At 41.4% G+C, this 15802-nt stretch overlaps 1 protein-coding gene across 1 annotated transcript; it reads right to left on the bottom strand.

Moving 5' to 3' along the window:
* Window positions 1-203: 203 nt before the first annotated feature.
* Window positions 204-15802, bottom strand: slco2a1 (solute carrier organic anion transporter family, member 2A1). Its single transcript, XM_067513592.1, has 14 exons — window positions 15643-15802; window positions 10852-10989; window positions 9277-9439; window positions 8520-8732; window positions 7706-7804; window positions 7475-7614; window positions 6246-6318; window positions 5947-6111; window positions 5606-5810; window positions 5141-5282; window positions 3287-3450; window positions 2838-2902; window positions 2516-2636; window positions 204-2419 (listed from the first exon to the last, which is right to left on the bottom strand). The coding sequence occupies exons 1-14, from the start codon at window positions 15700-15702 to the stop codon at window positions 2299-2301; spliced, it is 1869 nt and encodes a 622-aa protein (XP_067369693.1). The 5' UTR covers window positions 15703-15802; the 3' UTR covers window positions 204-2298.

Genomic DNA, 15802 nt, shown 5'->3' with positions numbered 1-15802 from the left:
CTTTTAAGTTTGCAACACAGTACTGCTGCAAATTCCCTGAAGAATTTAATATGAAAATTATTAAAATACTAAAACCAACTGCCATGTAATAAACATAGGACATTTCAGGCCCCAGACCCCTGGCGCACCTTTTCTCTACTTTGCCCTGTGGGTAATCGCATACAAATAAGGACAAAAAACAATTCAGGCTACATTATACAGACTTGTTTTTTGTATATTATTTATTAACCAGTCATTTACAGTGCGCATTATGCACTCCATGATAATGATAACCATAAGCACACCAATAACAAGCATAATGTGTGTGTTTATTTGAATTGAAGTATATGTACTTGATATCTAAAAATGGATTAGCATTAGCAATTAAATCACATGTCATACGTGATCATATATAAAATGAGTATTGCAGATGTCTCTGTGTATGAGACAAACCTCTATAAAAATAAACTTAAATATTAAGCTATACAGTTAATTAGTTACAGAGTATGTTCCCACTGGAAATAGAAACCTGAACAGTTCTCTATCTTATAGGAACAAGTTACAACCCCAATTCCGAAGAAGTTAGGATGAAGTGTAAAATGTCAAATAAATACAGAATGCAATGATTTACAAATCTCTTCAACCCATATTTTATTCACAATAGAACATAAACAGTGTTGAAACTGAGACATTTTACCATTTCATGGAAACTATTAGCTCATTTTGAATTTGATGGCAGCAACACCTCTCAAAAAAGTTGGAACAGGTTGATGTTTACCATGTGTAGCATCCCCTATTCTTTTAGCAACTGTCTGTAAACATCTGGGAAGAGAGAAAACCAGTTGCAGGAGTTGTAGGAGAGGAATGTTGTCACTTTCTTGTCTGATGCAGAATTCTAGCTGCTCATCAGTCCTGGGCCTTTGTTGCCGTTATGTTTTATGATGCACCAAATGTTTTCTATTGATGAAATGTCTGTTCTGCAGGGAGGGCAGTTCAGCACCTAGACTCTTCTCCTATAAAGCCATGCTGTTGTGATGGACTCAGTATATGGTTTTGCATTGTCTTGCTGAAATATGCAAGGTCTTCCCTGAAAGAGATGTTGTCTGCATGGGAGCATATGTTGCTCTAAAACCTTTATTTACTTTTCAGCATTCAGCTGCTCACGCCATAGCCACTAATGCACCCCCATACCATCAGAGATGCAGGCTTTTGAACTGTCTGCTGATAACAAGCTGGATGGTCCCTCTCCTCTTTAGTCCACAGTACAGTGTCCATGGTTTCCAAAAAGAAATTCAAATTTGGATTCATCTGATCACAGAACAGTTTTCCATTTTGCCTCAGACCATTTTAAATGAGCTTTGGCTCAGAGAACATGGTGGCATTTCTGGATCATGTTCACATCCGGCTTCTTCTTTGCATAATACAGCTTTAACTTACATTTGTGGATTTCACAGTGAAGTGTGTTCACAGACAGTGAAGTGTTCCTGAGACCATGCAGTGATGTCCTGCCTGTTTTTAATGCAGTGACACCTGAGGGATCACGCACATCCAGTCTTGACCTTCGGCCTTGTCCCCTGCACACAGAGATTCCTCCTGTTTCTCTGGATCTTTTGGTGGTATTACATATTGTAGATGGTGGGATCTTCAAAGTCTTCGCAATTTAAGATTAAGGAACAGTTTTCTGAAATTGTTCCATAATTTGGTCACAGATTGGTGACACTCTGCCTTTGTTGCCACTGTTCCGACCTTTTTGAGGTGTGTTGCTGCCATCAAATTCAAAATGAGCCTATTATTTCCATGAAATGGTAAAATATCTCAGTTTCAACATCTGATATGTTATTTATGGTTCACTGTGAATAAATTATGGGTTGATGAGATTTGCAAATCATTGCATTCGCTTGTTATTTACGTTTTACACATCATCCCAATTTCCTTGGAGTTGGGGTTGTATATACAAAGATATTTATCTGTTGTTCAACGATCAGTCAGACTCTCTGCATTGTATCAGACACACAGAAATGTTGTGAGGTACCACAAAAGAGAGATGTTTTCTCTCTTGTCTTGTTGGTCATAATGTTGGAGTGATTCCAATCATAAGCCTTAAAGCTTTCAAAAACATAAAAAATATTGTCATTTGAAGTCTAGATGCCAACTCCAACCAGTGGACCTCTAGGAAGGAAAGTGGGCCTACAGATATTGAGGTCAGTGTAAGCTCATCTTGACTGTGGCTTTCTCCCACTGACACAGCTTTGCTCATCACCCTCTTCTTCAAAATGTTTTACACAACAGCCAAGCTCTCAACAGAAAATCACAGCAGGGTCACAGTAGACTTTCTGGCCTCTTCTCCAGGCTGTATTCCTGGGTACGGTGCACCTTCCACCCGAGCAACACAAGCAGAACGATGCCCATTACCTTATAGCCCACCTGTAGGCCAAAGTATCTGCGGGGATCAAACAAATAAAGACAAGTGCTTGTCAGCAGTGATGTGGCAGTTCTCCATCTGTGTTTGTGGCTTGTGTGTGAAAAGTCTTCTAACCTGTTTCTTAAGGTGTCGTTGTCATAGTAACCACAACTAAAAGGCTTGCCGCACAACTGTTTCCAAAAGACACACGAGGAATCAATGGCTATCCCAAAGAGAGCAGGGGCTGGTAGCCAGGCTGAGAGAGAGGAAGAAAGAGAGAGTGTTCAAGGTCAACAACCATTCCCATATGCTTAAGCTACAGCCACTAGAGGGCAATGCACTCTTCAAATTATCTTTGTTAAAAGTAATACATGGATAAATTGATCATAGCACTGATTACAGTAATTCAATGTTTTCAATGCCTCCTCAGCTGGGAGAACTACATACATAGACTTACCCAACACTCTCATGAGTAAAAATTGGATTCCTACAGCAAATGACTTTTCTTCAGAGGGAACAGATCTGAAATGAACAGTAGTTCTGTATGTTATTCTTGAATACAATACAACATTTGACAGCTACATTTTATCATATGTTACAAAACAGCTGTAGAGCTTTGAGAAACGTATTTCTCATCAAATGTTCCAACCTGTGTTTAGCTTGCCTACATTGAGGATCCATTTTACTTGATTTACCTATTAAGTTCTGTGTTTGACTTTTTATAGACTTCAAGAACTGCCTACACTGACTTGTAAAAACACAAGTAGCAGTTCCTGGCAAGAAATTGTCCAGCCAAGCCACTTTTAGAAATTAGTATAAATTATAAAGTGTAAAACACAACAGCGTGACTTTGAATTCATTTTAACATTTCAAAAATACAACAAAAACATGTATGCACTGCTATACCTGAGCACCATCATGTACATAGGGTTGTGAGTGAGGCAAGCGATCACCGATGCCAGCGCTATCACGAGTATGACAGGCAGAAGCAGATGAGAGCAGTCGTTTGGACACGGATTGGGATGGGCAACACGCTGGCTCCCACTTACACAAGTGCAGTTGGTATATTGCTGTACCCAGAAAGAAAGCAAAGGGGAATATTAATGGTCTTTTCTGTAATTATGTTTCTCTCTATGTTTGAGGCGATACTTAATTTGAGCAAATTCTATCTTTATAGCCTCTAAAACTTGAACAAAATGCATCTCTTCACGTGGAGAACTGGGAGAGAAGATTATTTCTTTTTTTCTGTGTGTAATAATGAAGCTGCAGTCAGTTGGGTTAACTGAACATACAGGACATATGAGAACCTAACTTCCTGTACATTTTAGTACAAATATTCATTTTTTAAATTTCAGTTTTGGGCAGCACGATGGTGGATTGGTTAATGGTCCTGACTCACAGCTAGAAAGTTGTGGGTTAGCGTCCCTGACCGACGTTGGCCTTTCTATGTGGCGTGTGCATGTTCTCGCCATGCTTGCATGGGTTTCCTTAGATACTTCGCTCTCCTCCCACAGTCCAAAGACATGGATGTTAGGTTAATTAGTGGCTCTAAAATTGCCCATAGGTGTGAATGTGAACATAAATGGTTGTCTGTCTGTGTGTGTCTCTGTGTGCTGGCCCTGAGATAGAGTGGTGACCTGTCCGGGATGTAGCCCCCCCTCTGACCCTATGATAGCAGGGATCGGCTCCAGCCACCCTGGAGTTTTTGTACAGAGTAAAAGGGAGACATAACATAACATTTTAAATACTAAGCTTTAGACTAGCGGTTTCTCCCTGCTTAACACAAAGCTGTGTGTCTTTTTGAGTAAAGATTAAAATATGACAGTAGGGGTAGTTTTGCAGAGATTCTAATGGATTTCTGAAAACGTCGCTGATCTGTTGCTTTTTGACATTTAAACTAGATGTTAAACTGTATTAAAGCTATTCCATTATAGCTACTTTTTAGTACAGTAGGTCTACTGGCCATTTGGACATCTGAGTTAACAAGAGAGAAAATAATCCAAGTCATCCGTAGCCATCTCTGTTTTGCTCGATTATTACACAGTGGGTTAATGTTCTCACTCAAAACTGACTAATACTCTATTAACAGTCACACAGTCCTCCCACTGGGTGATTATTCACAAGCTGTGACGTTTAAATGCTGACGTTGTGTTCCTCAGAACACCTCCCACAGTATATGCGCAGTGACTTCTAAGGATTGATTAGACATTGATTGTGAGCCACTTGTGTCCCAGTGGGAGCAGAGCAGTCACTGTCTTCTCACAGACTGGGAGCCTTGGCAGATTTTATGTAGGTCTAGAATATTAATTTTCTTGATCATTTCAAGCTCCACACAGCAAATAGGTCATTAAGTTTAAATTCTGCCGTGCTGAAACACGATCCAATTTGTGTCTAAAATCTAAAGAGGCATATAGGGTCAAAGTAAGTTCCTGTTCAAAGCATCTTCCTGGAACTGAATAGAAACCTCTAAGAGAAAAGTTTACCCCCGAAAGAGCAAAGGTTTGACACAGACTCTCGTTCCATGTTGATGGTATTTTATTCAGTTAAAGGTTAATTACATCCTTTTAGGCTTATTTACAGATACTGTGATAGGACAGAATGTAAATGCTTATGCCTCCACTCCATGCTGGAAAATAAAAAGCTTTGAACTTTATTCTCTGCTGTGAAAACAAAGTGTCTCATGGTGGATCTTACATGCACAATTTCACTGATTACTGCTGATGCTTTTCTGTAATTCTTAAACTGCAAGGAGGCACTGACCTGAACCCTGTGGGTGTTGTTGGGGTCTTTGGTGTAGTTGGTGCAGCCTGCATGACAAGGAGAAATGTACTCAACACCATCAGACCCACACACTGGATTGAAGGCCGTAGGGGGACAGGAGCAGTTGAAGTAACAACTGGAACTGTGGAGAGAAGAGAGAGAAAGATAGAGTCTACTAGACAGAACAAGCTGGGACAAATGTCCATGTTATGTTTGTGCCGGTTGAGCAGAGCCAAAGAAAAGCATTTTGCCTTACAGGTTCTCGTGGAAAATGTATATACTAGGATTTTTAATCCATTTCAAATTATAATAAAAATAATGAGCCAAAGGAGTTTGGAGGTGGAGAAAATTAGCTTGAATAATGTGAAATCTCCTCTTGAGAAAGGCTGATCCCTGAGCGTCATATTGTAAGTTAAGGATGGGTGACTCTGCAACTCCTCTAAGACACAGCTCTGCTGAACTCACCTATCCTGGTTCACTTGTTTATCATTGATCCCTGAGACGTCTGGGGTGGGACAGCCCATGAAGAAGAGAGGGATACAGAGGATAGTGGACATGGTGAGCATGACCACACAAAAACGTGGGATGGTCTTCAGAGAGAGACCTGCCTTCTTCATGATAACCCCACCAACCAGCATTCCCACTGCTACTGCTGGTAGATTCAATGCACCTGGGAACCAGAAACATCCTTTTCTTTAATATCATGCAGCATTTCACTATATGTTTATATATCTTCAATGCCCAGGTATGATCTTTTATAGGAGCTTTGCCTGAAGTCTTCATATTTGCAATCCTGGAGTACCCACCTACTAGCAGGCTGCCGTAGGCGGCCGAGGTGCTGTACTGTCGCTCCAGAAACTTGGTCAGGAATGTGGAAAGTCCCGCCATCACTGACGAGAAGCAGCACTGGGCCAGGACCAGGATCAGAAAGAGAGGGCTCAACAGGAGGTGGACAAACATTCTGGGAAACACTGGTTAGAGACAAACACATCCAGAAAATGATTAGTACAGGATAAGACTTGCACCTGTCATACAACATGTCTGCAAAGTGCACTTACAGTATGTTAAGTCTGTGTATTTTGCAGTGTCAATATAATAAACTTACTCTTCAGGAAATCAATTAAAGAGGTATCTGGCTTCTTGAAGTCATCATTTATGTCAATCTCACTTCCAGTCACCTGTAAAACAACATGCAGTACAACGTTAGAGTTAAGGAGCAGATGTGCATCCATAATTAAAGCCTCTGTTTTGCAAAAATAACAAGTCAACTAGAGTTTGAGTTTGCTATTCATTAGGCGTGCAATTAACATGGCGGCAGTGTCAAATCAGCCCTGAGGACTTGATTCATCAGTTAAATTACAGTAGCTTCTTTCTCTTGTTTCCTCTCTTGCTTTTCTTGTTTCCTTTATTCAAGACTGTCCTACGACAACCCCCCGTCTCCTCATGTAATTTGGGAACATAGGACCGAATTGACAAATTAGCCAAATTGTGTGCGTCAAACACCGCAGTGGAAGATTCCATTAACTATTTTAAAGGACACCAACATGTTATAGCATTAAAACGTATTGTGCGATGTACAAATGTGCTCTCACTGCTCAACGTGTCAGGTGTTGGATGTGTTAGTTACAAATTTATTAGTGGTTATAAATGAAATGCCAGCGTTTAGGTGAATTTGTTCAAATTTGTCACTATGAAAAGGCAGAAACTGAATTTATGAACAACTTCTTGATTATTTTAGCTCCTTATTTCAACCATTTATGAAACCATGTCTATTCACCAACAGCAGGTTTTATCTATTTTTTATTTTACTGCAAACTAGATTTACTCCATCTGCTATCTAACTAGGGGATGTATAACTGTCATCCAAAATTAATATGAACAAAATAATTATACTAACCTTAAATAGTTATTATTTGTCAATGGGGCTATCTGCAACCATTTGTGTGATCATATCTTGCCTGATATAAATTGGAGGAGTTTCATCTTTTGTTAATAATTAATTTATACTAGGATTACAATACTTTTAAATCAGATCAATATAATCAATCAATAAAAAAGCCATTATACTTATATTCAAAAATTATATCCAAATTTCCCTGAGATTAGTGTAAAATTGCTCTGAATTTGAGGCCTCTGTTAGGGGCTGGGACACCTTGCAGTGCTGACTTGTGCCAGGAGGTGTCAGTAGAAAACGAGTTATACAGTAGTTAAAATGTGTAACCACACTAAATCTTACCATCACAAATTCTTAAACATGATAATACTTGAATCAAATGAATTTTTATTCATTAATGACATTTGTGTCTTATCTCTGCGAGAAAGACCGTGTCTTACATTGTCTTCTGTAGGCATTCTACGCGGGAAGAAGAAGTAGGGGATGGACGTGAGAAGCAGGCAGCCGGTAATAATGAGCAGGCCCATCCACCAGGCGCCGACCCAGCGTGGATCACTGGGTCTCAACTCTGTTGCTTCTCCTGCAGGGAAAAGCAGATAATACTCGGTCTCAATCCACAACAGTGAAGGATCTGTGGTGCTTGATCCATTTTAAAATGACACAGTCAATACCTAGGCCAGTTTTGTCCACATCCACATAGATCTGCAATATGACTGAGCCCAGCAGGTAGGCAAAAGAGGGCCCGAACACTGATACTGCAAACAGGATGGCTGTGAACGAAAAGGGAAGCGGTGAGGCAGAGCTTATAGGCCGCTGTTCGCAGACAGAATTTATACAGAAAGACCACAATCATTTCCCCACCCTTTTTATCTGCTGATAAGAAGACTGAGGAAAAAGTTTCTTTATCTTAGCGATGGAATCAAATGTCTGTCGATTCTTATCTTGATTGAAGCTGGGGACGCACTGAGTTTTGATTATATGACACAGTGCTGAGTACATTTAAAGCTCAGACAATAACACTGGTGATGTCAGTAATTTGGGAGAAAAGATGGAAAAAACGGAAAATGGGGAAAAGCCATTAATTGTTTGGTTTTGATTGTTGGAAATTGCCTTTGTATGAGCTCAAAACTGAAAATCTGACAGACAGAGAGGCAGAATGTTTGGATGTGTAAATGAAAAACACGTTTCCGAATTGTTTCTGCCCAATTCTCCTAAACAACAGAATCTGAAAAGCACGTTTTGATCAATAACACAAAACTTCATCTCTGTTTTGTTATGTGACATGTCCAATCAATAAACCTCAGTTTCTGAAAACCACTCAGATTACAGTAAGTCAAAGGTCACAAAAGGCTATGGTAAAAAAAAAAAAAACACTTGCATATAAAATAGCTTTTGTAATTGTTACACCATAACAATAATCCCATGTAGGTCACACTGTGCTCTATTTATCTTAATAAATTGATTTCTGAACTACAGGTCATTCACCTATGTAAAGAGGGGAGTTCAAAGGCCCTGCAAAATCGTCTATGTAGGAAATCCCAAAGGGCTGGATGGGCACCGAGCCCACACCGAAGAGCAGCTGAGCGGTGGCCATGAGCAGCCACAGGTTGTTGGTGTCTTTCAGACGCCTGCTTTCATCTCGACCGCAGGACTCGGAGTTGCTCGAGTTTTGCTGCAGGTTGCAAATGTCGTGACGACCTGGATCGCACATGGATTGGAGAGTGGGGGGGGATGGGGGAGGAGGAGGAGAGCAATAATTAGTGACAAGCTAGTGAGTGCAGATGTCCAACCACTTTAATTTCCTGAAGCTTCTCTGACCCCTCACAGATGCTCTGTGTGACGCTAAGGCACTTTGTCTGGGGGCAAACTGAAAAGAAGGGAGATTGTTATTACAAATTAAATGCCCGGGGAGGGATTAATCTCCTTAACTTTCAACAAGTACAACGAGACTATATATTTCCTTGTGATTTGTGCAAAAGTTCAGCTGCAGAGCACCAGGATCCTTTCTTAATGCACCATTTGTGGCAGAACGCAGTGAGCCAAACAGCAGACACTTGTTTGACTCCTGCTGAGTGCTATGGAGGCTTTGCTGAGGAGGGATTCGACGTGAGACTAACGCTTAAGTAAAGTCATAAATTGCATTGACATATTTGTACATTCACGAGTCCCCTGCTCTGGACTGAGTCACATTAGCTGTCACAGCAGTGCGAGTGGAGACAGAGAAGCAGTGGCTTTGTCTTACTGTGCAAAATGGAGTCATATTCGTAGCGCTGGGACAAAAAGTGAGGTAAGGTCAGGATCACGGCACTGATGGTCATCAGTAGTCCACCAATTCCAATGACACGAGGGCGGTGAACTCGGCTTCCAAAGTAGCTCACAAACACGATCAGCACACCGTTACTGACCTAAAAGACACAGACACACATTTCAGAGAGGACCCAGTCCAGAGGCATTTTCTCTCTGTAGGACATCACACTTTTCAAATCAATCCATTCACACTCAGCATGTTAGGTCCCAGGCTCCACAGTTTTCTAGCATTGCCATTGGACCAAATATGGCAGTGATCAGGGTCGTGCTGTAACGCAGACTTAATGGAGTCTGTACACAACCCAGACACAACTTGAACATGGTGTCATACACGTTGTGTATGAATGTTTAACAAAGGGATGACATGTAGTGGGCCTGGTGGATAATTGGGTTGGGATGCAGAAGGCCGTGGGCTCGAATCCCATCCCGCCAGTTGTGGCCCCACCCAGCCACCAAAGGTGCCGGTCCCAAATGGGAGGGTTGTGGCAAGAAGGGCCAGATCAACGTGCGGAACATGTTTCGCTGTGGCGACCCCTGAAGGGACAAACTGAAAGCCGTTGATCTAAATGACACATACTGTAGATGAGGAGAGAAGTCCCCCATTTTAAAGCCACTTTAGCCACTAGAGGGCAGTGGGAGGCTGTAAACACAAACCTTGCAGATTATATAATGGGGCAAACTCCTTAAAAACAATTGGATTCTAGCTACATTATCTGTAAGTCTGAGGCAGCCACTCTTCTTTGTGCTCTGTGTTGTTCTCCACCAGTACCTACACCTGCAGGAAGCATGGAGGTCTTTAGCAGGCACAGAGTTTCCCCAATGCATAGCTGGGAAATCAGCTGTAATCCTATTATCCAGCAGAAGATATTTTCTCTACCCCACACAACATCACTGAGTAAAGTATGGAGTCGTGAGGTCGCCAATGGCTGTAGCTCTTTAGCTGCTAAATGCTCCACCCTGTTCATAACTTTGGAAATGATGCTAAAAAAGTGATAAAAGTGAATCAAAATGGAAAAGTTTGGGCCAGAAAAAGAAAGAGTTTGCTTTGTTTGCTCTGTGTTTCTCACACATTGAATTCGGATGTGAGTAATTACACTGAAATCCAAAGTGTAGCCACATCCTGACACCTTCTGATCTGAATAAATCAGAACTACAACCGGCTAAAGGGCAGGAAAGGTCAGATTTACTTAGAGCTTACTGAAAAAAAAATTCCTGGAAAACAATCATCTGTGCGTTGTATTTAAATCCCACTTGAGCGTAAACACATCCGACTCCCTGTGTGATGAGCACGTACCAAACATTCTTTCATTATTCCTGCCTCCTGCATCTGCAATAAAATGCTCCACAATATTGGAGTCCCGCTTGAATTGTCAGGAAGTGTTATTCTTATATGTTGCTTATTCTGCAATTCCTTTTTTTTTTCTTTCAGGATCCTTAAAAAAAAAAAAAAAAAAAAAAAAAGCTATCAGGATCTCAAATTGTGTGAGGGTATGTTATTGTTGGCACCCACCTCGTGAAGAGAGGAAATGGTTCCTGAGGAGAAGCTGCTGAGGCCATAGCGTCTCTCGATTGTGGTGATGGTGCTCTTGAAGTAGGCACTGTAGAGCAACTGAGAGAGCTGCAGGAGGCCGTGGCACAGGACGAACAACTAGGACAGACAAAAAGAGAAATAGTGGCACATGATGAGGATGAACAGCTCTCACATTGGGGGCAGCTAACAGAGAGCCCAATCAAACAGGTAAAAGCTGAAAGAAGGGTTGGAAATGCTCTGACCCGTGACCGTATCCGGCGAAAAGGTTCGATCACACTGAGACGGAATTGCTTGCTCAAATAAACTGCTCTAAACTTTCTTTATACACCACAAATCAGAGACGAAGCCAGAACAAAAAAGATCACAGTCATAGATGTTGCTTGTGTCTACGTGGAGCATTTTCAACTGAGACACTTGGCTCCACTCATATGGGAGCAGAACAAACTCCTGATACATTCCTCCAGAGATCTAAGGTTCCAAGGAACAGAGAACAATTCATTGTCCTGTGTTTTTCCCAACCTGGCAACGTACTCAGATGACATTTAGTGTTCACCTGCACATGAAGGAAGTTATATTGTCTTGTGTGAAAAGCAGGAAGGACGAAATCTTAAACTAACTAACGTGACATGACTCGGCTGTGCTCGTCTCGAAAGAATGAATCATCAAAAGCGAAGGAGACGTTCATTAAAAACAATGCAAATGCGCCGTCATTCTGACGTCTTTTCCCCGTGATTTCACAAGCATTTACACCTTCATTCATAGGACTCCGTGTCACATGACCTGATGCTGGGCACAACTGTGACTCCCCAGCAGCCAATCAAAAGGCCTGTTTTGATCATGTCAAAACACCCTTAAGTCATGGTTTACTGGATCATTAGATATAAGAAATAGTGCATATTAATACTGCAACAGGAGCTGGAGCAAATCCTCAATTAATTATCAGTATGACAGATGGTGGTGTCTGATTCCAAAGCAGTAATTCATCTGGTTTCTCAAAAAGCCAAACAGCACCTCCAGAAGAGTAATGAAATGTGTGATTCATTGAGGAGGTTTTGTTCTCCGCCAGTTACTTAACTTCATCTGATGCTGCCTGCCCTGTCTCAGGGAGGTTTCTCTTCACACTCACAGATGTGTTCACAGACATGTTTTTACTCTGCCCTGAATGCATCAATGATGCTTAAGATACGTGTTGAGATTAAGAGTGACTTTGCCACGAAAACAGTGATAAATCTCAGCTCTACGTTTGTTTACCGGCTGCCAGGTCGACTGAGGGAGAATAAACTCTGCATTCAACTCAGAACATCTAATGCTCCTATTAAAGCCTGGCTTTATGGTTGGTTAGCAAACACAATAGGTGCTTTGACACTGTTGCTAATAATTCATCCTCATTCTGCATCAAATGGGCTTCAATTATCTAAATGATTCCACAGTCTGTTTGCTCAGACAGGCAAAGGCGCTCTTTTGTTTGCAATGTAGATTAAAACAAAAAAGAAACAAACAAAAAAAAAAGGTTTTGTTAACCACAGCTTCAGGCCAGTCTGAAATCCACTTCAGCCTTTAAGTTGCAGTCATATTTGTGTTGCTGATAAGGTCCGATACAAATATCATGTTGCAGAGACAAATCTTTGGCTTTGTGACAACTTGGCTTAAATAGTAGCAAGACAGTTTCTCTACACACACACACGTAATCCATGAATTCCATTTGTTATTTGCGATAAAATAGAGCAGGTCATTTATTTTGATGAGGGAATGTTCCACAGCATATTTTTCCTGCATTACAAACTGACACTGCCGTGTGTCAACACTGTGTCACACTGGGAAGAAGCAGGATTTATTGTTTGTCCTCACAGTTAATACAAGCGATTTAAGCCTATTTGATGTTTGTAGGCAGGAAAAGTGGCTGTGCAGGGTTGGATTCTCCATGGATTATGGACATATTTACCCGTTCTCAGCTCCATCTGTCTGGGAGTTATTGTCCCAGCCTTCAACCCTGCTGCGAGGGCAAGAATTGAGGGAAGTTCACACTTGAATTTCAAATGCCTTTATTTCAGGGATGTGTGTTACAATTACAGAGCGCTACTTATGCACAGATATCCACGAGCAAATCAAAACAACAAATGCTTGAGCCACTGAGTCTAAAAATAAAAGAAAGAAAAAAGGCTGAGTGAACGAAGCCTCTCAGGGTATTTATAAAAAGCGATCGCCACAGAATCACCTCCCTTCATTGTGAAACCCACATAAAACAGGCTTTCTGCACAATAGCATCACGAACAAAGGAGCATTTTTTTTTTCCTTTTTGTAGAATTGAAGCGATAGTGCGCTGTTCTGCAAATTACACATTCAGCAGAAGATGATTGATACACTTGCGTCTATAAAATGACGCATTTTTCTTCATATGCGCAACACAGTGTTTGCTTGTCTTAGCAGAAAGAGACAGAAGGTCAAGCCTGCTTCTGTGCACAGGTAGGAGCCCTGAACCTCTGAGGCTCTGTAGTTCTCATGTTACAGTGAATCCTGTCATTTTAGTTTAATCCGTTAAAAACCTAAGAGGAAACATGACTGGTAGTGGTTTGATGTGAGGTAAGGTGCCCGATTAACTGCTGCTCCAAAACAGTGATTTGGATTTTTGTTCACATCACGAGGTCCCAGTGACTGCTGCAGTATTTACCTCCTGTAAAACTACAACCTGTGGTTTTAACCCTTAGTCCAGATTGTAGCAGTAAGATAGAATGTGTTACATAAGCTGTGAACTTTAGAGCTGCTGTGGGAGATTATTCGTGCTTCAGTCACAACCAGCATGGCTGTTCTCCACAGCAAGTCTTTGTGCAGAGATTCCACATTCAACGGGCCGACACGAGAGCGGTATCCATCTTCTCGTCAGGCTCTCAGCACAAATGTGAAGTGGTGCATGTCCCTAAGTGAAAAATGGCGACAAAGCCGCGAGCTGTGGAGATGCATGAACAGGAGCTAAGAGCTTTCAAACCTGTCTTGCCCAACAGGAAACGAACACTTCTGCGCCCCTGAGCAGAAACTTGGCTCAGATGTTGACAGATATTCTTAAAAGTGAACTTGATGGTGTAACCCGGGTGCAGACTGGGTGTAGCCCACGGTAGATAAGTTCAAAGTTTGGGAAAAAAAAACAAACAGAATGTCCTGATCAAACTAAGCAAAAGAGAACAAAGCGCTGTACTCGATGTACCGGTGTCAAGAATATAAGATGGATGCACATGACTGCTCCCTGTGAAGCTGTTGTGGACCAGCTGGCCGTGCTCAGCGCAAAATAATTTGGTTTCATGTGAAAAGCGGCTCAGGCCAATTTTCTACTATTTTGCTGCAATTGTTAGAGAGGAAGCCAACGCTAATCGAGAGCTCTGGTTTTACAGTTTGACGCAAAACAGTTTGAAAGATACTCCTCTGCTTTCACCTCTCACTGCCATAGCAATCGACTTACTGACATTTTATCTGCTACTGACTTGGCTTATTAGGAACCACTCCCATTATTTCACATCATAACATAGGTCTGAACTCCAGGTACATTCATGCTGTGCAGTGTGGCCTCTTTAGGATGAGCCATCCACAGTTTCCCCATCCACCACCCACCACTCTATATTTGGACATCTTGATGTCAACACAGTGGGGGGGTCTAAAAAAGTAAAGACGTGCAGTAACTGGACCCACCACAGTCTGTGTGAGAATGCTGAAGGTAAACACTCAAAGAAACCTTCACCCAGTGGAAACTTAGAAGTTGCTCAAGTTGCCTCCTCCAGACTTGCAGAACACAGAACATTTGTCATCACATGACAAAGGAGACAAAAGCAGCCGGTGCAACATGCAAGTTTGTCTGACTATTACTCACCTGGAACAAATTGTTTCTTTCTCATTATTGCCATCCTGAAAAGTACAACCGCTCAGCGTGAGGTGCAGCGGCTGAAACGTCTCCTTCAGCTCAGTGAGACTTTTAATGCTACAGTGCAGTAATTACACCGACATTTGAACATGACGCTCTAACTAAACACATGAAAATGATGTTAGAACCAACTAAAGGAATTGAATTCTAAAAACAAAAAAACAAAACCTGTAAAACAATTTCCCCTATCAAAAGAGAAGGGTAATGATATTTCTACAGCTGCAACAAGTAGTGAGATAGAAAATTAAACTGAAGCTCTTTCAATAATAATTTCATAAAAGCCAAATGCCAAACATTCTCCTGTTTCAATTTCTCTGATTATTTACTTGATAAAATACTGCTTTGCTTTGCACAAGTGTGAATGTAAGATTTTGTGCTGACAAATGCTTCTCAGAATATTGAAGGAAAAAACTGATTTATGATGTTTTTTCTAATTATGAACATTTTTATTAAAATACCATATTATCGTTTTCCTAATGATTTTGTTTTTTAATCGGCCTTAACATTCCTCTGGGATCTTAAACCATCCACAGTAGCAGCACCACGGCGATTCACTTGCAGTTCTCCGAACAGCTGGAGCTAACAAACAGAAAAACCTAAACTAAAACATTGTTTCAGGTTAATTTCAGGGATCCTGAAAAGACCCTAATTAGTGCAATCGAATTAGTTCTTTATCAGTAAGAGCGTGAAGGCAGCACTACACAAAAGACACTGTCCTCAGGTTTTCACAAACAACATTATAGTTTACATGATTCTCCAAAAACGCATCTACTCCGGATAGTTACATAGAGACCACAGGGAAAACAAGTGCTGCATGCTGATGGTCATTTGATAGTCGCGTGCAGACCAGTAGTGATGCCTACCTTTATGTTGCAGGACCAAGTCTTTGGTGTCTTCATGCTTTTGGATGAATGCATGTCCATCAGTTCAGCTCCGGTCGTGTCTGAAGCCTCTGAAGGTCTGTGTCAGAGGTTGATATATCTTGTGTTCTCCGCGGCGAGCTGCTGAAATGCCTCCCCCTCC

The sequence above is a fragment of the Channa argus genome, chromosome 8 (assembly GCF_033026475.1).
Source record: "Channa argus isolate prfri chromosome 8, Channa argus male v1.0, whole genome shotgun sequence".
In the NCBI taxonomy this organism is placed as follows: Eukaryota; Metazoa; Chordata; class Actinopteri; order Anabantiformes; family Channidae; genus Channa; species Channa argus.
Note: the sequence above shows the minus strand (reverse complement) of the source record. Positions and strands in the feature narration are given on the sequence as shown.